The 24,668-nt window shown below is 38.0% G+C and overlaps 1 protein-coding gene across 2 annotated transcripts in view; it reads right to left on the bottom strand.

Moving 5' to 3' along the window:
- CCNY (cyclin Y) overlaps positions 1 to 24,662 on the bottom strand; it is a 204,824-nt gene extending 180,162 nt beyond the window's left edge. The window contains exons 1-2 of one of the 2 annotated variants that reach the window (XM_011376348.2): positions 24,468 to 24,638; positions 14,622 to 14,674 (exon numbers count right to left, since the gene is read on the bottom strand). Coding sequence is in view for 1 of the 2 variants with exons in the window: in XM_011376347.2 (XP_011374649.1) it covers positions 24,468 to 24,621 (154 nt within the window). In the remaining variant the exon portion in view is untranslated. Of the gene's footprint in view, positions 1 to 14,621; positions 14,675 to 24,467 lie in introns of both variants that reach the window. The other variant, XM_011376347.2, reaches the window with a different exon arrangement.
- Positions 24,663 to 24,668: the final 6 nt, after the last annotated feature.

Below are 24,668 nucleotides of genomic sequence, written 5' to 3'. Positions count from 1 at the left end.
AGAGAATCTCTGCCCATTCTCTATAACAAATAACTTCTATCTGGTTTTGTAATGCACTAATAGTTTTATAACTGATAAACTAGTCTGATCATTTTAACTCCTTATTTTGAAATAACTTTGACGTTACAAAAGAATTGGAAAAATACTTCAGAGTGCTCATGTATCTTTCATCCAGCTTCCCCTATGTAGCCATACTACAATTTCCAAAACTGAGAAACTAATCTTGGTAAAATACTTTTAAATAAAGGTTTGATTTAGATTAATAATCATTTTCTTTTTACCTAATAGTATACTGAATTGGCAATTTCTAAGTATACAAAGACTAATAGGAGCAAAAGAGAATTGACAACCTCAAAACACAAAAACATATCAATTTGCAACAGGTAATCGAGTAGCAGGTAATCCTGACAATAACATACAAATGAGGAAGAATTTTAGCTCTAGTTATTTATTCTGTAGCTTTTTATTTTTTAAGTTCAACATTTTTTCAACTGATAGTAAGAAGCACAGAAATGTCTTCTGATATTATTAAGCATAGAAGAAATAAATCTAGGTTTTGCTTTCACTCAACGATACTAAGGCTGCAGTAAAAAAAGGTAACACCTCTTTGCTATTTTATGTCATGAAAACAAGTTAAACATTAATATGTGTGTATATATAGCTGAATGTCAAATTTATGTTACTCTTGCTTTCAATTTCAAATGTCCTCCAGGAAAGATAATCAATGTTCTCCAGGAAAGATAACCTATCTTATTTATACTCCATAAACCTTACCTGTTCAATAAACATTACCGGGTAAGTTTGAGATAGAACAGGTCAGTATAAAAGCCCAGTTATAAAAATATTTCACTTGCAGTTGGAATTTTCCATCTTCCATCTTTTCACTAATGTCCAAAGTTCAACATGATGCAAGAAAAATTTAAGTTGACTGATTATTAAGCATATCCTAATTAGCTAGTTTCAAAGCATAGACATGGTGGTCTTGGACTTAAAGGAGCACTAGGAGAACTCACAATAGAAAATTTCCATATTTTGCCAATAAGGGCCCAATTCTCTTATGAATTCCCCAAATAAGATTTATACAGACCTTGCTTTGGTAAACACCTCAATTTGTAAAAGATGATGATTTTTAAAACTGCAATAATTATAAGAGTTAACAGACTAATCTATAAAGAACACAAATTTTTAAAAACAAAAAAATACTAATACAGTAGCTAGAAAAAATGAAGTATAAAAACATACAATTCACGGAAATGAAATGCCTAATAAGCATGCTAATGTAGCTAATGTTCCTATTAAAGCTGACTTCCACATAAAAATTAAAAACTCTTTAGAAATATGTCATCTCTTAATATTTTACACTACTATGCACATATACGCATAGATCATCCTAATGGTATATCTTACCTCTCCACCATAACATATTCTGAAATTAGTTAAATGCATAAGATTATTTTTAATCAATTTAAAAATGTATCTAGTGGTCGGAAAGCAACCTTCTGATATGTCTAATTACATGTGGGACAAAGAAAATGTAAAATTCAGTCAACTTTCTGTCATTGGTTTTCATGAAGAACAATGCTAGCTTGAATAACTAGAAAGATCAAAAAAAAAAAAAAACCCTCATTAAATCTGAGTACTTGAATTTCACCCCAGCTTGCTTTTTGTCTTGTTCAGATAGATGGTGAATTATGGGTGAAAGGGCTAAAGGACCAGAAGTCACATGAGGAACAAGATAAAAGGATCCCAATCACCAAGAGCTGCTGTAACACACATTCTCATCAAGAAAACTGACTAAAAATCTGAATCCTTCCATCATTTCTTTGACACCAATCTGGAGATGAGAACATTTAGATCATTTCACATTACTAGAAAATTACATTCTTAACAGGAAAATTACATTCTTTACAGGAATATATTAAAGTGAATTTTGGAAAAATTATCACTTAATATTGAGAAAGACTGTAACTTTCTATACCTCAAAATTTTACCCTCTCCTTCATCAAAGCCAATTCTTCCTCCTCATTTCTCCAATTTCTATTCTCTAACATAGCATCCATTCAGGCTCCAAAGACTCAGAGTCAACTCGAAATGAAATCCTCCCTCACTTCTACACCTTCGGGCACAAAATAATATTGCTACTTCACTCATTCTTTCAACAGTGATTTCATAACTACTCAGTTTCAGGTGGGCGGGGAACACAAAGCCTTTTAAAAGCCTTTGCTCTGAGTGACAGTCTCAGTATATTCCTGAAGTTGAGTAGGGAGAGGGGAGTGTGGCACAGCAGGTTGGCTTCTATAACTTCCTCTCCAATCTGACTATTCCCAGACTTCCCAGCTGAATGTATGCAACTGTTTTCATGGCTCCAGCCTTTTCCCAGTCTCATCTAGTTTCCAAATCTTCAACAAATTAACCTTCCTGATCAGGCAATCCTATTATCCCAAAACTTGACACTCCTTATCTTGGCATTCAGAGCCCTACACCATACAACCTCATTTGGCTGTAAGAAGCCAAGACTTGTCTGGACTATTATTCTAGCCCTCTTCTCTGCACAAACTGATTCCACACACCATAATCCAAACAAATCTTATACCTTCCCACCTCTAGGCCTTTCCTACTGTTACTCCTCCTTTGCCTGAAAAGTTCTCTATGTTCTATTCACAAGTACTACTCACTCATCTCATCCATAAAATTATCCTAGATCAACTCAGGCCAAAAGCCATCTCTTCCACGTCAGATATCTGATAGCACATTCTCTTTTTGATTTGATTTCATCACCTACTTTTGTAACAACTAACATGTTACTTATCATATGCTGCCTTAAATGACAATGTGTATGCTTCTCATCTTCACATTTAGAATTTAGTTACCTAGAAGTTAGAGGCCATGTCTTGTATATCTGTGTAATACCTATATAGTACTTAATATAATTTTGTGGTTTTCAGTAGATGCTAAATATTTTTTTAGTGAATTAATGAAGATTTCAGAGAGCAGAATAATTCTCAAACCTATATAACAAGTTATTCACATATATCTGAAATATAACATCCAGCATTTTTTTAATTCCTGCCTACTTAACATGTATCAAAAGTTTCATCCCTTTGTCTCAAAAAGTTGACTTTTAGAAATATATCCTAAGGAAATTGCCTCCAAAGACATCCAAACAAAATACTTTTATTTATGAAAGTAAAAAAAAAAAAAGGAAAAACCTAAAAGAAAAAAATTAAATTTAAGGACTCAATTAAGGGCAGTATAATTAGTACTGTCATGATTAAATAAGCTATAGAACTGATATAGCTTATAACCTACAGTAAGTAAAACAATCAAGTTAGATTATTTAGAAGTATTAATTTTATAAGAGAAAAAAGAAAATTACAAAGTCGTAGTTACAGCATGATCCCAACTATGTAAGAAATATACAACCACATGTATGTGTATAAATACATGTATTCTGAGAGAAAATGAATCAGTGAACAAATGGGTGTATAAATACCTGTATTTAGGTAATTCTCTGCCACATTACCTTACATTCTGACACAGAGACATTTTTTAAAATTTTTTAAAGGTATACATTATATATATCTAACCATACTAACAGGGCACTCTTGTTTATGTTCATATTAAAAAAATACGAATGTAAAATATTAAAAACAAGCATTGCTCTGCGTGGTGGGATTACAGGCAATTTTTTTCTACATGCTTTTGCTAAATTTTCTACAACAAATATATTGTTTCTGTAATCAAGGAGGGAAACAAATATTGCCTTTAAAAATAAAATCAATCATTTTGGCTTCCTAAGGTAAATACGACATGGCAATGCAGCTTCTTCAATAATTTTATTCATATCATATTTAAGATTATGTGACAATACAGATTCCCCAAAAATTAAGTTTCAAAATACAGCCATCCTTCCAGTAATCCCACTTCTGGCTATATACCCAAAAGAACTGAAAGCAAGGACTCAAACAGATGTTTATACACCAATGTTCATAGTGCCATTACTGACAAAAGCAAAAACATGGAAGTAACCCAAGTGTACATCAACAGATGAATGGATAAACAAAATGTGGTATACACATACAATGGAATATTATTCAACCCTAAAATAAAATGAAATTCTGCTAAATGCTATAACATAGATCAGCAGTCCCCAACCTTTTTGGAACCAGGGACCAGTGCTCCTATGAGAATCTAATGCCTGATGATCTGAGGTGGAGCTCAGGCAGTGATGCTGGCACTGGGGAGCAGCTGCAAATACAGATGAAGCTTCACTGGCTCGCCTGCCACTCACCTCCCATTGCGTGGCCTGGTTCCTAACAGACCACAGACAGGCTGGTAACACAGCCCGGGGACTGGGGACCCTTGACACAGATGAACCCTGAAGACATTATGCTAAGTGAAATAAGCTACACAAAAAAACAAATATTATATGATTCCACTTACCTATGAATTACCTAGAGTAGTCTAATCCACAGAGATAAAAAGCAGAAAGGTGGTTGTCAGAAGCTGGTGGAGCAGAGAATGGGGAGTTATTAATTAATAAGTACAGAATATCAGTTCGGGAAGTTGGAAAAGTTTTGTAGATAGATGGTGCTGATGGCTGCACAACAGTGTGAATATGCCTAATGGCTCCGATCTGTACACTTAAAACAGTCAATTTTACATTATGTAGATTTACCACAATTTAAAACACACACACATACCTGTCTACAATGACACAATGTTTGCAGAATTCCAATGCTCTGGATATATCAAGGACAACCTGACCTAGAATTCTCAAACAGATGCCATCTACAACTGTAGGTTGATAAAGAGTAGGGTAGAAAAAAGGCCCAAGAACAACTGATTCACATGATAGCTAATTACATAACAGAGCTACAGACAGGTGGGACAGGACAACGGAAAGTAGAATAGCTAGGTAAGTGACAGTCAGAAGCAATGTGACCATTTGTGTATGGAGGTGTCAATCATATGACAAAGTAAAGGGGTACAGGAGAATGGCTCTGCCATGGCACCCAGCAACCCTGCATTTATCCAAATAGGCCATGCAGACAAAGCCTAAGCCTAAGCTGACTATCTTGGAGGAATACCTTACTGTCAAGAGGTTGTATTAGTCCGTTTGGGCTGCTAAAACAAAATACCACAGGCTGAGTGGCTTATAAACAACAGAAATTTATTTCTCACAGTTCTAGAGGCTGGAAGTCCGAGATCAAAGTGCCAGCATGGTGGGATGAGGGCCCTCTTCTGGGTTGCATACTTATCGTGTCCTCACATAATAGAAGGGACTAGGGATCTCTTGGGAGTCTTTATAATATACTAATCTCATTTGTGAGATCTCTACCCTCATAACTTAAAAAACTCCAAAAGGCCCTTACCTTCTAATACTGTCACATCGGGCATTAGAATTTCAACATAGGAATTGAGGTGGGGGTTGCGAGGCAGGGCGGTGGGGGGGACACACAAACACTAAGACCACAGCAGAAGTCATCTCCCATTCTCCTCCCTATCTCTCTGGTGGCTGTCATGACAGATTCTCATTGCCTCCTGGGTTATGATGAAGTATGGGGCTTTCTGCATACTCCTCTACACTGTTCAAACTAGAGTTCTAGAACATAAACCCACTTAGCCACAGCCTAGATCTGGCTTCTTGGCCTCTTTTATTGCAGTGTCATCCTTTTTGGTGTATCGGACAAGGATTATGGGAAGCTGGTACCTTTGGCTTATTCTTTTCTGTCTGTATAGGTAATCCACCATCTGAATCTAAAAGTGGTTTGCTTTATCTTTACAGGTCAAATCGGTCAGGCCTTGGCCTTGTCTTGTGAGCATGAGCTTAACAAGAACTAGTCATAAGTGGTACCAAGAGACTGCCAACTGCTACAAATCAAATGGTAATCTTTAGATGTGAGCAGGATAAAGAAGACTGTTCATTACCAAAAATTCACCTTTTCTTACGTGCAATATAGTCTTGTCTTCCTTAACTAAACCCACCATCCTGGAAAGCAGAGATGAGATGTGCTCTCTTCTGCTTTCCTGTATAATTTTTCCAGCTCCAGGTAGAATTCTTCATGCACTGGCAGTACTTAATATTCTGTCAACCATTTCACACAATGTTATTTTGTCCCTGAGCTACAAGCAGATAAGCTGCTCTTTGATTTCCAGAAACAGTAAGCAAAATCACATGAGTTTAAAAAAAGAGAGAGAGAGACTTGCTAAAGGTCACATTTTCAGTCATAATGATAGGCTACTGTGATGTTCTGTAAAGGAAAATATTACATCCATATTTCTTAAGGGGGAAGAAAGCACTTTTTCCAAATCATGAGAAAAATTATTTCTAAAAAACAAAGGTCTTGCCAGAAATTAAGAAGTGTTCAAAGAATGATGAAGACATATCAAAAGAATACAGCTTGAAAATGAACCAATTTGCAATTTGAAAAGGCTCCCTCCAAACAAATCTGAGACAATTTGAGCAACAAAAACGAAAAAGAACATACTGCAACTCAGTGAATAAAATAAGAATCCATGACTCCATACTGAGAAATATGTAAATAGAGAGAAAGAAGAGCTCTTCTTTCAATGAAATGCCTACCAAAATATACAGAAACAGCTAAAAAGTCATGAATGGATACTATAACCAGTAAGTGAAAAATTGACAAGAAATGAAATATTTATGTAGCCTCTCAATCTCCCCATAAATTACTTCTGCAGTATCCCTGCAAAAATGTATAACCTGAATCTAATCAAGAGAAAATATCAGCCAAACCCAAACTGAGAAGTGTTTTACAAAATAACTGGCCTGTGCTCTTTAAAAATGTCAAGGTCAAGAAACACAAAGCACTGGTTATTAGATGTTAAATGAATGCAGTATCTCTATTTGGTCAAATATGTACTGAGCACCAACTAGTGCCAAGCACTGTTCTAGGTAATGGGGAGCTCATGGTAGGCAGGACAGCACAGACCCTATCCTCACAGAGTTGATATTCTGGTGGGGGGTTGTGGGGATGACATACAACAAAAAGGCAAAAATGGTAAAGTGAAGTCAGAAGGGTTCCCCTCTCTGGATTGTATTCCTAGGAAAAGATCCCCTTAGGAGGTGACACAGGATGCCCAGCAGCCAGCAGATAATCATCTTTGGGAAGAGTGCAAGGCAGAAGGAATAGCAAGACTCTGAGACAGGGACAAGTTTGGTAGTTTGAGGCCTGGGTGTCTGGAATCACTAGATAAGAAAGGAGACTAATGGGGCAGGCAGGGGACAAGCACTGACTGTGAGCGTGAGAAGGAGTCTGTGTTTTGCCCTAAGCACAGCAAGAGCCAAGCAGGGGTGAAATGATCAACTCCACATTTGTTAAGGGGAGAGAGACAGGATTATAAGAAAGAACAGAGTGAAAAGGATGGACCATAAGAAACAACTAATAATAAGCTAGAAAAACCTGTTGCATCTTCCCAGAGATCTCTGCAACTGCAATAGTCTTTTTCCCTTACCAGATTCTAACAGGAAACAGCAGCATTATTATCAAATCTGAATCTACAGTAAGGGAGTACTGTGTGAGTAATATATTAGGGTAAATAAAGGGAGTCGATTTTTCCAAAGGAATACCATCCAGCAAATCTTGCTGACATCAGTGGGCCTGCCACGGTCAAAGTATTCTTCTGGTCTCCACATCTATTCTGCCCCACCCCACATGCCTTGCTTCCCCCACCCATATACACCACACCACCAGCGTCCCCTACACAGTGACCTAGGAGGGCCAATGGAGCTATCCACCACATGGCAATTCCCAGAAACCAACTTTTAATCAATAAAGCAGTATCCTTGCCACATTTTAAACTGCTTTAATTGCTGCTACTACTATTGGACTGCTCAATTCGAACTCCAAGAAAAAAATTCAAAACTAACCAACATCTACAAAGCAAAAAGAAAACTATCTCTAGGAAAGGCTTTTGAGTTTCTATGTTTATAATACAAAGCTTCTTATAGCTAAGTCAAAGTGTGCATCATTTAAAAACGCTATGGAAGTAAACAAGCATGCACAAATGTCAATAAAAATCTTCTCTGCTTCTTTATAATTTATTGAAATCAAAGCCAAAAGCATAGTGTTTATTTAGACACCAAACAGGCAGTTTTGGAACAGAACAAAACTTCTAATTTCATTTTAAATTACATAGGCTGCTAAAAAAATAATTTAAGACTGGGAAGCTGACAGATGTTCACAGCCTAAGAACATTTTTTAAAAGTGGATAAACCTGGAACTTCTAAGGGGCAAGTTCAGAAAATGAGAGAAAGCGAAACAGCAATTTTAACAAACAATAAGTTTTCCAACTTTCAAGTTAACAAAATTCTCAGACATTTCAAAAAATTTCTTAATATAGATAACCATGCTTTTCCGCTAAGGTTCCTCTTTTCAAAAGTGTTTGCAAACTTATCCTCAACTTAAATTTTACTGAACTTAATTCATTTTAGATCTACTATACTTGGGAATTCCTTAGGAAAACTGAAATATGGCTTTTAAAAATACATATCTGAGAAATTATTTCCTTCTCTGAAATTTACTTCCCCTAACCATTCACTAACCCTTCCAACCTCATCTCTTTCATTCATCCCCTACAATCGTGTTAAGGATTCTACAGTCATGCCCAAACTCCTAAACTTGACCTTCACTCTGCCACAGGGGTGCCATCCCATAATCTGGCGTAAGTGAACTCAATCCTTTCTCCTGGGAAACTGGAAAACCAAGATTCCACTCAGCCTTCTGTGGTCCTAGAATTGAGGACATTGAGATGGCCATTTGCCACCATGTAGAAAGACAGATGAAAGAGAGGGGGGAGGGGGAAGAAAGGAGAGCAAGCTATTTTATAAAGAGAATAAAGACTCACAAAAAATTAATTTGTGACAGAGAAAGATAATACCAAGACAATTTAAAAAGTGAAATGCTGAAGGAGATAGCTGTTTCATTCCCACAGGCTAACTCTCAACTCCCATTCCTGGAGACTTGCTTTCCATTGAATATCTTTGTGTACTTCAAATAACTCTTCCCTCCCCCACTCTCCACCCATTTTGCTCGACAGTTTTAGTGGACTTCTGTATATAACCACCAAAAGAATCTTAATTAATGCTTGCAGTAGGTAGCCTCCAAGATAGCCCCAAAGTGTCTCCAAGTATTCACACTCTTGTATAACACCATCCCCTCCGGTGTGGGTTGTTTTACTGACTTGATTTTAACAAACAGCAATGATGGAAGAGCACTTCCAAACTAGGGTTATAAAAAGGCTGTGGCTACCATGGTGGTCTTGTTCTTTCTTAGAGCTGCCATGTTATGAGCTGCCCTATGTAAAGGCTAACAAAGCAACAACCAGCCAACGACAGCCATGTGAGTGCATCTAGAGGAGATTCTTTCCAAGTTGAACCTTGAGAGGCCCACAGCCCCAGGTGACAGCTGCAGTGCAATCTCCTGACAGACCCCCAAGCCAGAGGCTCCCAGCTAAGTTGTGCCTGGACTACTGATCCATAGGAAATTAGAGATAATAAATGTTGTTGTTCTAAGCTACTAAATGTTGGGGTAATTTGTTATACAGCTTAATAACTGACACAATTCTCTAAAACATAATTCTTACTCAGATTAATATCGTGTAAAAAAATAACATTAAGATGGGTCAAAATTAATTTCTGCTTGGGAATATTTAACTTTGCTATGAGCACTGCTGTGCAGCAGTGAAAAGACTCTGACTCCCACAGCAGGAGACTTGCTCTCAGACTTCGAACTGCCATAAATGAGCTGTGTGATGCAAAGGAACAACCTCTTGTAAAAACTCAGTTGCTCATCTGTAAAGTGAGAATATTCTGTGATTCTATAAAGGCTATTTTCTCATGCTCAACAAAAAGAGCATATTGCTCTTACAATTCTGAAGAAATCTATTCTGTCTTCCACAGTACAATTTTGAATAATCATTTTCCAGAATCCAGAGTACATGCAAAAATATTTTAAAAACTGCTCTCCAATGCATATTCATCCATTATAAAATTTTTTAGAGCAAAGGTCCTCCTAATGAGCACAATTCATTAAATAAGATATTTGAGGACTAAGCCACCAACAAGTTCAACACTACCTACCGATTTCAAAACAAACCTATATCCCAATCCACCTAGGAGCTTTAAGAAACATAATTTCTCTCTGCTTGTGGCACCCTTTCCAGCCTCACACCCACTCCCACTCCTCTTGCCCTTGCCATCAGACTGTCTTTGCAAAGACTTCCTTGACCACACGCCCTCACGACCCAGGGCAGGGGGAATCATTCCAGCCTCCTTTCTACCTCGGTATATGGTATGTGGTACTATAATCATTTATTTGTGTATCAGTCTCCCTTACTAAATTATTAGGTCCTTTAGGGCAAGGTCCAAGTTATGTTGCTCTTTGCATTCCTAGCATCCAGAGGGGAGCCTGGAACTTAGTACGTGGATTGACCAATGTCTGCTGACCTACTGAAGAACTGAACCTTAAACCCCTAAGAGGCATCAAATTCCCACACTTGTAGAAAATGCCCCCTGACTCAGAGCCATGGCTCTAAGCCTGGTCATCACAAGCATCACTAATTTCCCACTAAAGTGATGGATGGAGAACAGACATCTCTCAGCCAACACATGCCTACTGAATTCTATTTTCTCTCCAACCTCTTCCCTGTGATTGAAGAAAACATATTCTAGAAAACTTCTATATAGAGAATTTACCACTTAATAGAAATGTTAGCTTAAAAAGAAAGGAACTTCTCAGCTTGTCTAGTTCCTTACAGTATTAGCATTCTGCTTATATGGCCTCTTTAATTATAGTGAAAATTCCAAACTAAAGAACTGTCACCACTTTTGAATTCTGAAAATAACAATAAGCTTTGTGATCAGATTTGCAACCACAGTCACCCCCAGACTGATCCCATCGTCAGCATTAACAGTCATTTTCAAATCAAAATGGTAACAAGAGATGTGTATTCTAGATAGACTTCAATGGAATAAAACAAGTGCAATGAAAGTCAAAATATCATATACCAAGCATCTTACAATAATACCACAAAATTAGATAAATTATTTACACATTCTGTGCTCACTCTGGCAGCATGCATACTAAAAAATATTTACAAATTCAGAAGCAAACGAAACAGCATGGCTAACTTAGATCTCGGTGATTGCTCCCACCACAGGATGGCTAAATAGAACCACCAAACTGTATAATGAGAAATGGCTCATTTGTTAGGCTGAAAACATTCAAAACAAGCACTGGTCTTTATTAAGAGAATATGATTTCAAGTTCATTATAAAATCCTCAAATAATCTATAAATAATACCTGAATAATCAGCTAGTTACCTGTTCACTAAAGGGGATTCTGTAAGAGCACTCAGTAAAAAGCACTTTTGCTCATCTTGTTCTAATGGTTCTATATGCTTAAAATGAAAATACTTAAAATTTTCTATAATCATTTTCTGTTTAAAAATTACATGCTTGGTCCCCACAATCTGCTAAGCACCTCCTATGTAAGTAGTAAAAACTATACATTGCCATATTTTCATTCTGTGCAAACAGACTTTTGATATTGTTTTCATTTCAAAAGCATCTGAAAGCCAAAGAATACATCTGACTTGGATGAGGCTAGACCTTCTCCGAGAGACCGCTTATTTCATGGAAACAGCCATACACTAGGCTTGGTTAAATTTTACAATCACTCTAAAAATAATACTTAAGGTCACTTTGGAGGACCTCAGAGTACAAGAATAGAGAGACAATAACCAAAGTCTGGCTGCTTCTGCCTGGTCTGCCTTGATCTGAAGAGTTCATCTTCCATGTCACTTCCAGGTGTGCCATATGAATAAGGAGAGGCTCATTCTCATATCTCCAAATGCTACTAAATGGTTCTGCATACGCAGATAGCCCCAGCAATCGTCATAGCCCCTATCACTTGGTCTTCCCATCTTTCTACCAGGGGCCTTTTTAATCTTGTAGTAATGGCTCAAGCAGCCCAGTTTCCTTCTATGTTCTTTAACTTGGGTGTTGAAAACCACCTCTCTAATAAATGGGTAGCTTTTATGAAGATATTCCTAACAAGTATGTTCTACATGGGCATAAAGAGTCCACAACATACTTTTAAACCTCGGGCTTTTGGAAAATATCTTCAACTTCAAGTATCACTTCCATTTGCATCTTCATAAATAGTTTTCTATCTAAGGAACTGACATCTTTGGTTCAAATATACTTAGAGGCAATGTTTAACTGTCAGGAATACAACACATTTTTTTGGAGCTTTCTTCACCTAGGCAAGCTACAAATCAAGATAGGAATTTCTGAACCTATTTCCAGAAACCCACATTGTCAATTCCTTATTCTAGGAGCAGTGTGCTCAAGTAAAGAAAGTGACTCTTGAAATCAAATAATTTAAATGGGTTCACCCTTAAATATTTTTTTTCTTAAGACTGTAACAATGCAACACAGTGTTCTTCCACCCCAAAGGTGTCTAATGATGTCCATGAATACCAGACTCTTGAATCAAACGTCCATTCGGTTCATTCACTGCCTGCCTTAGGAGGCTGGGTCCTCTAAATGAAGGTGATATTTTAAAAAGTTCACAAAAATACAAAATTTCATTAAGCACACAAAGCAAGGCAAAGCTACATTCAGAAAACACAGTCAGATCAGAGCTTTACAAACTCTAGCAGGCATTCCATTTTTACATTCCGCATCAGGAAAGACTCTGAAAAGGAAAGTCCACTGTGAGCACTAATAAAATGTGAAAACCCCACAAACAGAACTAGCTGATTTTAAAATTGAAGTAAAAAATAAAAAATAAAACTGCTGATTAAAAGAAAAAATTTTTTACCATGCCTTTCAGTATATTATACCAAAAAATGAAAAAAGGAAAAGGTGTAAGGTAAGAAAATTGATTTTTGAATATGAGTAAAGAAATTATACAACTTCCTAGTGCAGACAGAAAATTATACTACCATCCATTGTCAGAATTGCGGGCAATGTCTTTTCTGTCAATAACACCATTAGAAGCATCATCTTAGAACGTGATGCTAATTCTGGTGAGTTCAAATGAACACAACAACCCTATGCAAAGCTGGTGGATGGGGAATGAGCATCACTCACATTAAGTCTGAAGCTAAAGGCACCCTCTGGAGCTGTGCAGCTTAGAGTCTGTGATGTCCTACCCTGAGGCCTTGAGTGTGTAAAAGTGACAAAGGTATCAGAACCACTGGGAAGTTACTCTTAAGTTTTTCTTTCACCTTGAATCCTAGAGCCAGTAAGTAGCTCAATGGTTCTTAAGAGGAACAGAGAGTTGCCTCCCTGAGGAAATTACATTTGGCAATGTCTAGAGACATTTTTGACTGTCATGACTAAGATAGAGACATGCTACTGACATCTAAACATCCTACAATAGACAGAGCAGCCCCCACCACCACCAACAAAGAATTATCCAGCCTAAAACATCAATAATGCTGAGGTTGAGAAATCCTGTTATAGCTTCATTAAAGACTCCTGTTTTATTCAAAGTGTCCCTAAATTTCCTATCAAGAAGCTAGACTCTATAAACATATACTTTCACACGTGACTATGGCTAATGAGGACAAAACCCCATTTATTAAAAGTAGTTCAGGGAACAGAAAATATAGTCAACTTACATACAGACTTTCCTTCTCTACTAGATGTCAATATTATAGTTTAACACCATGTTTCAAACCATATAAATTAAAGTCAGACATGGATGGCAAGGGAGAAAGCACTCATTTGATGCCCTGTCAATCTTCCACGTCCAAAGTGAACACACAAATCTAGTCTGTGGTCACAGGAGACTGGGTGTCAAGAACAAAGCTGCACTGAGCCATGCCTAAGCAGAGGTAGCTGGCTGTCATCTAGCAGGCTGCCATCCAAGCTTACCCATCTACATAATCTCTTCCCTCTGACTTTTACTTCAGCCAAACACTCCTTTCCACAATCTCCTTTATTCTTTCCTTCTATTCCTGTCACAATGCCATCTTATAAATACTCAGACACGAGAATAAATTTCATTTTCAAAAAAACCAAATTCGGCTTCAATAACTGCTCCTCTCCAAATATTAGTTAAATGAGGAGAAAATTTTGTCCAGCTATCCAGTTTCCTGGTTTCATATGAGAAATCCACAGAGCCTCTCCCAGATCATCCCCAACGAGTCTGAAAATCACTGCCATACTTGCTGTCCAATCCAAATCATTGTCAAGAATGCAGAGGTGCCCAAACATCACCAAAAATAATAGTAGCCAATCCAACTCTGAATGCCTACTTTTTTTTACCTCTTGAGGTCTTGCCTGGCTTTCATAATGTGTGCCTTCCTGCATTTGGAGCCTCCGATTCATCCCACCCTAGTAGTGCTGCCACAGCTCCCCCTCACCCACAATATTCATATTCTCCCCTTTCAACACCCAGAGGCTGCCAATAGCTCCATAACATGAACTACCATTCAGCATTCCTTCTGCTGCAGAAGAGAACACTACAAACAGCCAAAAGTGCTTGCAGAGCATGCACGGTGCTTATGATATGTGGGCCCATCAGAAACGACGATCTTCCACAGAAGCAAATGGTTTGCAAAGTAAGAATGTGTTCCCTACCCCTTAAATTTATCCCTGTGTGAACCGGCTTTGCTAGGCTTCCTCCAGACTTCCTACAAAATATAAGAAATGGAAAATCAGGCATTAGAGTTATTTTATAGAAAAGAGTCAAATATATGTTAAAATTAATAAACAACATATATCTTCAGCACCATCAACTTTAGCTTTCAGAAGACAGAAGGCAATCTCTAATGCTCTATAAACCCTATTTATCAATGCTTTTCAAACAAATGAATAACAAGAACTAGACATTAAAGTAACGACCCATCACTTATACACAGCTTGAGGAGAAAAAAAGCTGTGGAAAAATAGTATTATCCCTATAAACTGACAAAAGTAATACTCGCTATATATGAACATAAAATCCTTGATGAATTTGAGTTTGAAATTTTTGAAACTTGATTAAACACAGCATCATGGCTTCATTTCTCATCCTATACATTGGCAGGGTACACAGAAAGCCTTAAAATCTGGACTTGTAAGTGACCAGTCTAAATCCACATGGAAAAACCAGACATAGTTTAAAGGATAAATTATTATTACACTTAATGAAATAGATGTAATCAACTATGTACCCTGAAAGAGACATAGGTTCATTAATGGACAGAATTCTAAGTCTGGAGTGAAATCTTTTCTTGAGAAGCAAAGGACAGAACTCTTAACCTATCCACCCATGCACTCTGATTAAAGTTCAATTTGCAGAGTGAGACAAGAAGCTTACCAAATATAATCAAAATATATTTAATAACGTCTTTTTCCCTTTTTGCTCACCAAGAATAGAAGCATCCAAACACAGGAAAGAACTTACTTGTAAAATGTTTTTAACCCAACATTCACAGTTTTGCAACATATAGCTATATTACATATTTGGATCCCAAGAAAAAAGATTGATTTAACGTGAACTCTGAGAAAAGAATTTATCTGCTGAGACAGAATCCCCATGGTCAACCAAGGTCCCAAATTTTATAAATAATAAAGCTTAGCAGCCATTTGCTGACAAGGGATCCTCACATACTCTGTGTATGGCGAAGAACCTCAGACTGAACTCTGGGCTTCTCACACCTTGCCCGCTTGTTTACATCATCTGAGCCAATCACTGAAGGGAAACCCTGGTTTCCTCTTTCTACCAATAGACTGAGACCTGTTCTGTCCAATCAGAACTGCACAATTTGATTACCTCATTTGCATAAAATGGACCTAATTAAAAACCTGGGCAGGAACTTTCTCTATAAATAGCAGCTTCCACTTTACCTCAGTATAACACAGTTTAAGCCACTATCTAAAGTATCTCCCAGGCTGCAGCTCCTTCTCTTCAAATAAATGCTTATTATTCTTTATTACAGTCTAAAATTAATTTTGGTTTGCATATATAAACTCTCAATGCAGAGTATTTCCTATTCGTCCTCAGTCAGAGGTCTATAATCAGAGGTGTCTAAAATAGAAGCGACTTGCATTTAACCATCCAACTAAGGTTTCTTCTGCAAGGCTCACAAAGCAAACTGACAAAGATATAACTGTAGTTGCTAACAATTATTTTTAATGTACTCCAGCTGTATTTCTCTCAGTACCAGGAGCCAGCTAACAGGTCTACAGATGCTGGTACATCTCCACCAAGCACTCACATCTATTGTGCCAATGAAGCCTCACTATACATACCAAATAGGAGATGAAGATCACAAAACAATGACCCAGGAATTAAAATTTCATATCCTAAGTAATGAGTCAACAGAGTAATGAAATCAGGTTAACATAATTTTTTAGCATAGTAGTATAACCAGGAGAGATTAGACACTTAGCCCAGAGATGTTACTAAAGGAGACCAAAGTCTGTCACCCCAAAATACGCCTCTGGGATATTATTTCAGGTGGGTGAATTTTAAGAACTATCAAACCTAGCAGAAGCTCCAAAAACTCAACAGAGATTAGCGTTTGTAAAAATGCATTTACATTTGTAAGGGAAATTTCCATCTGTAAGAGTGTTTCCCTTACAGTACCAGGCCAACCTTCACTGTCCATAGAGGTCTGTGGGCTTAAATCTGCATAACACTCTTATCCTTGTTTTCTGTGCTTGTCCTGGTAACGTCCCATAACTGACTCTCTATCATCGGCAACATCATCTTTTGTCTTTCCTTCTCGACATTATCAACCCTTTAGAACTCCCTTTTTAGTATAGCCTTTCAAGTCCAATTTTTGAGCCATACTAAAAAAAAATCAAAAACAAAATGGAAGTGTCTTTAAAAATCAAAACTAATGTATAGAATGTCAATATTCTGACAAAGGTGAAGAAAAAAAGATTTTAAGATATTCCACTCCAGTATTTAAAAGCAATCTTTAAGAGATCCCAGAGTAAAGCAGCTGGGGGCTGACTAACCAGAGATGATCTCTGATCTCAGCATCCTCAAGAGTCTTTCTGGGCAAAATCTTGCTTATCTGAGGAATCTGCCAACTTGTGTGTTGTCAGGTTGATAACTCAATTTCACCTTTAGCACACCCCTTTTCTTCAAACAGGCAGAGAGCAAAAGAAGCCCCAAGAAGCAGTAAAGGAAGAGAGCCATAGGAAAAAGCTAAAAGTAGCACAGCAGCTGAGAAAGAGAAAGAAGGGGGTTAGTATTTTCTGATAAAGATTGACTGGGACTTAAACAATCAGGAGGGTCTACGGAAGGAGCTAGGGCTTACAGGAGGAGTTCTCTATCCTTTTTGGTAACAAAACACCTTGTTGACATTGCTTTTCAATAGACACCTACCAGCTCTCTGCAACTGTGGATCTAGTCGGTTAAGACTCCTTCTTGAAACAAATGGGCTCAAACAGGCCCCAATAACTTGCTTAGGGCTGCTTGAGTTCATTTTTCAATCCACTGATTCCCTTTTATTTAAAGTAGTATTTTAATATAATAAAGCACATTTATTCATGCCTCAAAAACTTATTCTTTGAAGAATTTCTTTTTAAGCCCTGGCTTCAGCCTCCACCAAAGGGTACATGTAACATTTCGAAGAATGTGGCTCCCGTGACACACTCAGTAGACTACCTGGGAGGAATCTGTTATTTCCAGGAGTCATGAACATCTTTTTCAAATACTCATCCCACTATTCACTGTGTAACATCACAGTGTGACTTTGGAAAGATGCGACCCAGAAGAGCAACAAATGCTAGAAAGAGGAACAGTATTTCTATTCCAAATTCTGCTGCCAGCAAGCTTCCCATTCAAAGGCCAGACAGCTCTGTAGAACCTCATACAACCCAGCTCCAGAATTCCAGTTATCCTCTAGTACTATCACTTGATGTCTTTGCTAGGATGAACCCTTCGGGTTGCTGGCTACTATAGACAGTTCAAACAAAATTTGTTGTAGATCTTGGAACACACTTCATCTTTAACACAAGAAAATCAACATGAGTGCTATGTTCGTATTGACATATGCTCATCTGGTACTTTCTGGTTTATTAAGTATTTTAGTCTCATTTTGATCTTCATTTTAGGTACCTCAGGGCATAAGACAAGGCAGTACTTTTAAGCACACTTTTTTTTTAAGCAAAGAGGAAAGTGAGGCGCAGAGAGACAAAGGTCCCATAGGAGTAAAGGCGGAGTCACATCTGGAATGCAGATCTCCTGATTACAGGACTCCAGCTCTTTGCCCTCCACCAACTTCATAGAGCTAGAGGCACATTTTGTAAACCCTCTAGGATGAGCTCCTTCCTCATTCTTCAAAGCACAGAGAGGAAATGGTCTCTTGACCAAGACTCCCAGCAACAAACTACTTAACATTTCGAGATGACGCAAAATGCTGTGGGGAAAGTGAACTTTCTCCTCCTTCCAGCTACAAACTCAAAGGACACTGAAAATGTAAAAAGGGCTGACACCAACTGTTAGTGTCATGGACGTACCCTAGCTGCCTAAATGTTTAATAACGAAAGGATTTGAACTTTGAAGTATGTCAAGTGTGATATTGTCAATAGCTTTCTTGTGAAAAATACCAAACCCTGCTTCCTTAAAGTAAGCCCAGCATGACACCCATGTAGCTAAATCTCTGACTGTGTGTGATTAAAACAGAATTTTAAAGCTACTCACATGTCTTACCTCTTGTTATTTTTTTCTTTTTTGTGCCATCCTTTCCTGAATAGGGGTGGATTTGATCTTTGTGTTAGTTTCATCTAGCCAGAAATGTGAAAGCAATTCATCTCCTTAAGATGACAGAGACAAAAAACTTTGTAGAAAAGGGTGAGAAAATCTACCACTCCACAAAATTATTTAACCTTCACATCTCTCAAGAAGCAAGTAGAAAAGCAAAAATCTTAATCACAAAGTATTGCTAACCAAAAGCATTCAGGCAATGAATGACTGGATCTCTTAAAACAAAGCAGGCATGGGTCAGGCACCAGGAGGGTCAGATTCTAGACAAAGATTACTCCTTAATTAGCTGTGGACCTCTAGCAAATGATAGTAGACTGAACCCCAATTCTGCCACTAACTGGCTGTGGAAATGAGCAAATTTCTTAACAATGAAGGCTCAATTTCCTCTCCTGTAAAACAGGGAGAACGATGTGAAGATTAAAACAGATAATACAGCTAAGCAATTAGCAGAGTTCTCAGCCCAAAGTTAACACACAGAAAACTGTGCTACCCTTGACCACAATCTGAATGACCTGTACAAGAGACTACACCTCTCCAAGATTCAGTTTCCTTATCTGTAAAATGAGGGTATGAAGCAAATGACTCCCTGATTCTAAATTTAAGAAGAAGACAAGACAAGTAAGTGGGGTAGAGCGTCATGAAGTCATTATCATGCTTTGAAAAAATAGCTCTCTAAGCAAACCCTCTCTACACTGCTAACATGGAATCAGTCCATGCTTGATCAGTGTCTTCACAAATCTTGCAGGCAGCATGGCTAATAAATCTTAGTCTGTAATAAAAGTCCACAGGTATGGTTTTGCCCATCAGACCAAAAAATATTAAAGAGGGACTGATATTCAAGAAAAAGAACGCCAAAGAGATGAGGTTAAATCAGTTGAAGATACCCAAAGAAACCAAGAGCAGTAATTGAAGTAAATACTACAAAAGGTACTTCAATCTTAAATTGCTCCTTTGTCTCCCCACCCTTATAATACTGCACTTTTTCTGGTTGTGCTTCACAAACCCAGGATAAGCCCCTCAAGCTTCTAGCTTCTCTGGATATGAGAAGTTTAAACACCATTTGCTGAATAAACACATTTCATGCTTAATACAAGAAAAGCAACACAAGTGACTATATTCATATTGCATATGTTCATCTAAGACTTTTTGACTTATTAAGTATTTTAGCCTCTGTTTGATCCTTAAGGATATAAGGCCACAGCTAAAGCCATTCATCTGAAGAGACAAGGAAAAATGACTAAACATAGAACCACCCACTGTTAAAACAGATTTCCATTAGCCTCAGTTTCCTTTCAGTTTGGGTGGGCTTTTTTCCCCCCATTTATTATACTTTAAAATCTTTCTCCAGTTTCATCTTTAGGACTTCACTTTATCTGCTACCTCTCAGGATAAAATGCAAACAAAACCCAAAAGTTTCACATCCACTCTACTTTCATTATTGCAAGTCTTGTTCATGCTCTACTTCTACCAGCTTCCTCTCACTCAGTAAGTACAAATGATGCTGCTCTCTGATGTTCTTAAGCAGCTGGCTTCACTCCTTCATTCAACAAATATTTATACAGAGTGTCTTCAAAACATCAGGCATGATTCTAGGCATATGGGTTATATCAATGAACAAAACAAAAAATGTCCTATTGGACATTCCATGCTAGTAAGTAGAAAGTTATTATTAAATACATACACAGTGTGTTTATAGGTGATAAGGAATAAAGAAACAGTAGTGTCGAGAATGTATACTAGGAATGCTGATGAGGTGGCAGGAGGGATGTTAAATGGGTTGATCAGGAATGCCTTACTGAAAAGGTGAGACTTGAATCAAGACTGAAGACCATGAGGAATTAGCCAAGAGAATACGCAAAAAGCGTTCCAGGCAGAGGGACAGAGCAAAGGCCCAATCTGGTATGTTCAAGGAACCACACTGAAGGAAGCCAGTGTGGGTGCACTAAGAGAGTGAGGAGGGTAGACAGATCACAAAGGGCCTTGTAATCCATTGTAAAGGTCCATTGTAAGGCTTTTACTCCGTGTGAAATAAGGAATTATGGTAGTTTTTGAAATGAGAAGTGATGTGTTAAATTTTAAAAAGGATCTCACTGTAGAGTGTAGCATGGGGAAGATGGTTAACAATGTTGTAATAAATATGTAAGGGGACAATGGGGTACTAGATTTAGTGGGGTGATCACTTTGTGAGTTATGTGGCTCTCCGATCACTATGAAACTGGTATATTATTGTATACCAACTATAATTGGAAAAAAACCTCATTGAATTGTACAATGTAAATATAAACAACTAATTGCCTGTTGTATTTCAATAAAGACAAAAAAACTAAAAAAAGTTAACAACATTGAGCAAAAAAAAAAAAAAAAAAATGATTTTGCTACAGCTGCTGTGTTAACAAAAAACTGTAGGGGGCAAGGGTAGAAACAAGGAGACCAGTTAAGCTGACCAAGATGATGGCTGCTTAGACCAGAAGAGCAGCAGGAGAGGTTTTAAGATATGGTCAGATTCTACATGTCCTTTAAAGGTAGAAAGTCATGCTTTCTTGGCAGATTGGAGATGGGATGAGAGAGACAGTGGACTACCAAGGACAACAGCTGACCTACAAAGGATGACATTGCTATCAATCATTCTGAGGCCTAACTCCCCAACTGACACTAGGATACAGATGTTACAGGTATCCTGATTTATTTGGTCTCACTGAATTTTAAATTCTCTTTACTCTACCCCTCTTTTCCTCATCCCACAGAAATAATCTACCCAGGGAGTCCAGTCTGTTGCAGAGATTAAGTTCCTTCACAGAGAAACTATGAATAGGACTGTAATGATAGACATCCTACCCCAGAAGGCAACTCCAGACTAGTTAATTTTTGACGGCTAGCCTAGCTGCATTGGAAGGTTTCCATTGGTCATTTGTTGGCTGTATAACTTTGGACACATCATTTCTCCTCACTCTGCCTCATTTCTTTACCTTAAAGTAAGAATAATATTACCCATAGGTTTATTGTTAGTACTAAACAATGAATAGATGTCAAGCACTTACAGCAGGACCTGGCACAGAGTAAACAATATATAAGGGCTGCAATTATTAGTATCATTGTTAAGTGTTTTTGTTATTTCTCTATCTCAGGATAATTTTATGAGAAATAATACCTGGGGAGCTGATGAGTCTAATATAAATTCCAAAAACATGAAAAACCTAACATTAAGGTAAAGATGTCACAAGTAGTTATAAGTACTGAATACAAAAATAGGGCAAGTTGCAGGTAGTTCTCATAGAACCCTAACTGCCCTATCTCAGTCACTAAACAGAACAAACATTTCCCATTGTGTGTTTGGTCAGGGAAAACAGGTACATACCTCTTTTCTCTGTGGTTTAAAGAAACTAAGCTACCACAGAAGCCCCACAAACTTCTCTGAACCTTTCCATTCTAGCTGTCTGGAATGTCTTTCAGGATATAAGAAAGATGGCCCTTGAGCACTTCAGTTTTTCTTATATACTGTTCTAGAATTAAGAATTGAGATGTGCTTTTAAAATGTTTACTAATCATCTAACAATAATACAACTCATCTGTTGTCTTCTGAATTTTGACAGAAAATGCTCCTGAACAACAGCAGGAATTCTTAACCCTAATTGCATCTTAAAATTACCTGAAGAGCTTTAAACACAACTAATGCCAAGGCCCAGTCCTAGATTTCTGGGCTAATTGAAATCAACATTGGGAACTGCTGGATTGGTATACTCTGTAAGTATTATTTATTGAATTTAGGAAACAGAGAGAACATTGTTTAAATATTTCTGGGTTTAAACTAGCATCATCATATGAACTGGGTTCTGGTGTGAGATGACAATACAGCCTGGATTAGAAATCCTCTTACCCTGACCTAGTTTCTTATACTATCTTGAAACTTAAACAAGAGTTGGTCTTCCAAATATTTTCTAAACAGTGAATGATGACCAAATTTAGATTTCTTTCAAATGAAAGAACACACAATACTATTCTATTTTTCTCTGGCAAAAATCTTCCTAAGCCTTATTGCCAAATAGCTGGTTACAATTGCTTTTTTTCCCCTTTTCCCTACTATAGTCAATAACAGTATGCAGCCTAGCTCTAAGAAATATGACTCTTCTGTTTATTTTTTTAATCCACTATTTACAACATAAAGCCTCTACCTGATATTCATATTGAATATAAAGGAAAAATAATTGCCAAATGTTTTTGCCTGTCAAAATTGTGTAGGGCTGGGTAATGGCTTTCCATAGTAAACTCACTCGCTCATTCATTCCTTTAAAATACAATACTTATTAAGTTTTTATACATGCTGGAGATACTTCTTTCAGGTGCCTGAGACCACAGCAGTGATCAAGACATACTTGGCCTTAATATCCTTTCAGACGCCTTTATGCATAAATTTAATAATAAAGTATGGCTGTAGCTCAAAGATATCTAAAGAGCGGGTTAAGATCATGGAAGTTAAAATAACATTTATAAATGTCATGTGGAACCCTAATTTACTAAGCACCTACTATAAACCAGATGTTGTAATAGTCTCTTTTTGCGTGGTACTCATTTAATAAAGTTGCTCTCCTAAAGAAATGAAATTACTACTTGGAAGAAATTAAAGGAGGCCAAACAATGAGAAAATTCTTTCCTTTAATAGAGTTTAAATTTGGCTTTCTACACTAGAGGGAATGCTCCATTGTAAAGTTGACAAGAATGAATTATGACAGTTATGTCAATTTATTCATACAAGAAATTTTTTCAGATTAGTTCAACCACATCGATTGGGAGAAGATGAGTTAAAAAAAAAAAATCAAGTTGTCTTAAAAATATATTTCAAATTTCTTAAAGTTGAAAATTTATAAACTGTATTTCAAGCAGGATGCATAAACTACCCATCTGTAGATATTAAGCCACACAATATATTGATATAGTACTAATAAAGATATTAATAAAGATACCAATAAAATACCCATTGTTAGATGTAATGATCAGTCTTTTAACTTCCTTTACAAACAGTAGTCCAAACCAAAAGTCACTCATATCAATTAGAAATTCATAGAACTGTAATTCAGACCCAAGCAAAACCGGGCAACCCAAAGCTGTTTCCAAACCATTCTAATGATACTCTAACATTTTTAAGCATTCAGGTGAAGCTATTTGACTCCAATCCCTCCAATCACCCCCTCCCCTCAAATCTCTTGTTTTGGTTTTCGTTTTAGTTTATAAAGGCAATGTTGGTGGGAGACGGCAAAGTGGGGTCAGTATGTAAGTTTCCAGGGAGATGACACTGGCGAACCCTGTGATTCCAAAATGGGAATTCACTCCTCAGTTATGCCAAAGACCGTCCATTCTCTTCGTATCTTAAAGGACAGTGAGATCATCCTTGTGCATAACTTGGTTGTGACTACAACCAGACCGTGCCTGGAACACCAGGCTCTAGGCCGCCCCTGCCCAGCGCTGCCCCTTCCCATCTGGTGACAAGGGCCAGCTCCTGTCACCTAGCCACCTGCACCCCTGTACCCGCTGTACCCTAGCTGCGACCACAGGAGTCCCCGCCGCTCCCTCGCGAGACCGGCCAGGGGGCCTCGAGCGCCCACGTTCCAGAGCAGGGATGAGAGAGCCAAGCAGCCCGGCCGACAGACGCCGGTGCGCAGTCCCGGCACCGCTGACGGGGGCGGGGTGTGGGGTGCGGATCCCCGCCCCGGGCCCGCCATGCTCACCGTCGATGTTCTCCCGGTCGCTGATGTGCTGCAGGTTGCAGCCGGTGTCCTCGCGGCTCAGGTCCGTGTCGGGACGATAGGACTCCAGCCGGGAATGAGCATTCCTCCGGAGCTTAGGGCTGGACGACACGCAGCACGAGGTAGTGTTCCCCATCTTCGGCGGCCCGACTACCGCGGCTCTCGCCTGGCTCCCGGGGCCGG

This window comes from Pteropus vampyrus, unplaced genomic scaffold (assembly GCF_000151845.1).
Source record: "Pteropus vampyrus isolate Shadow unplaced genomic scaffold, Pvam_2.0 Scaffold294, whole genome shotgun sequence".
Taxonomy (NCBI): Eukaryota; Metazoa; Chordata; class Mammalia; order Chiroptera; family Pteropodidae; genus Pteropus; species Pteropus vampyrus.
This window is presented reverse-complemented; position numbering and strand designations above follow the sequence as displayed.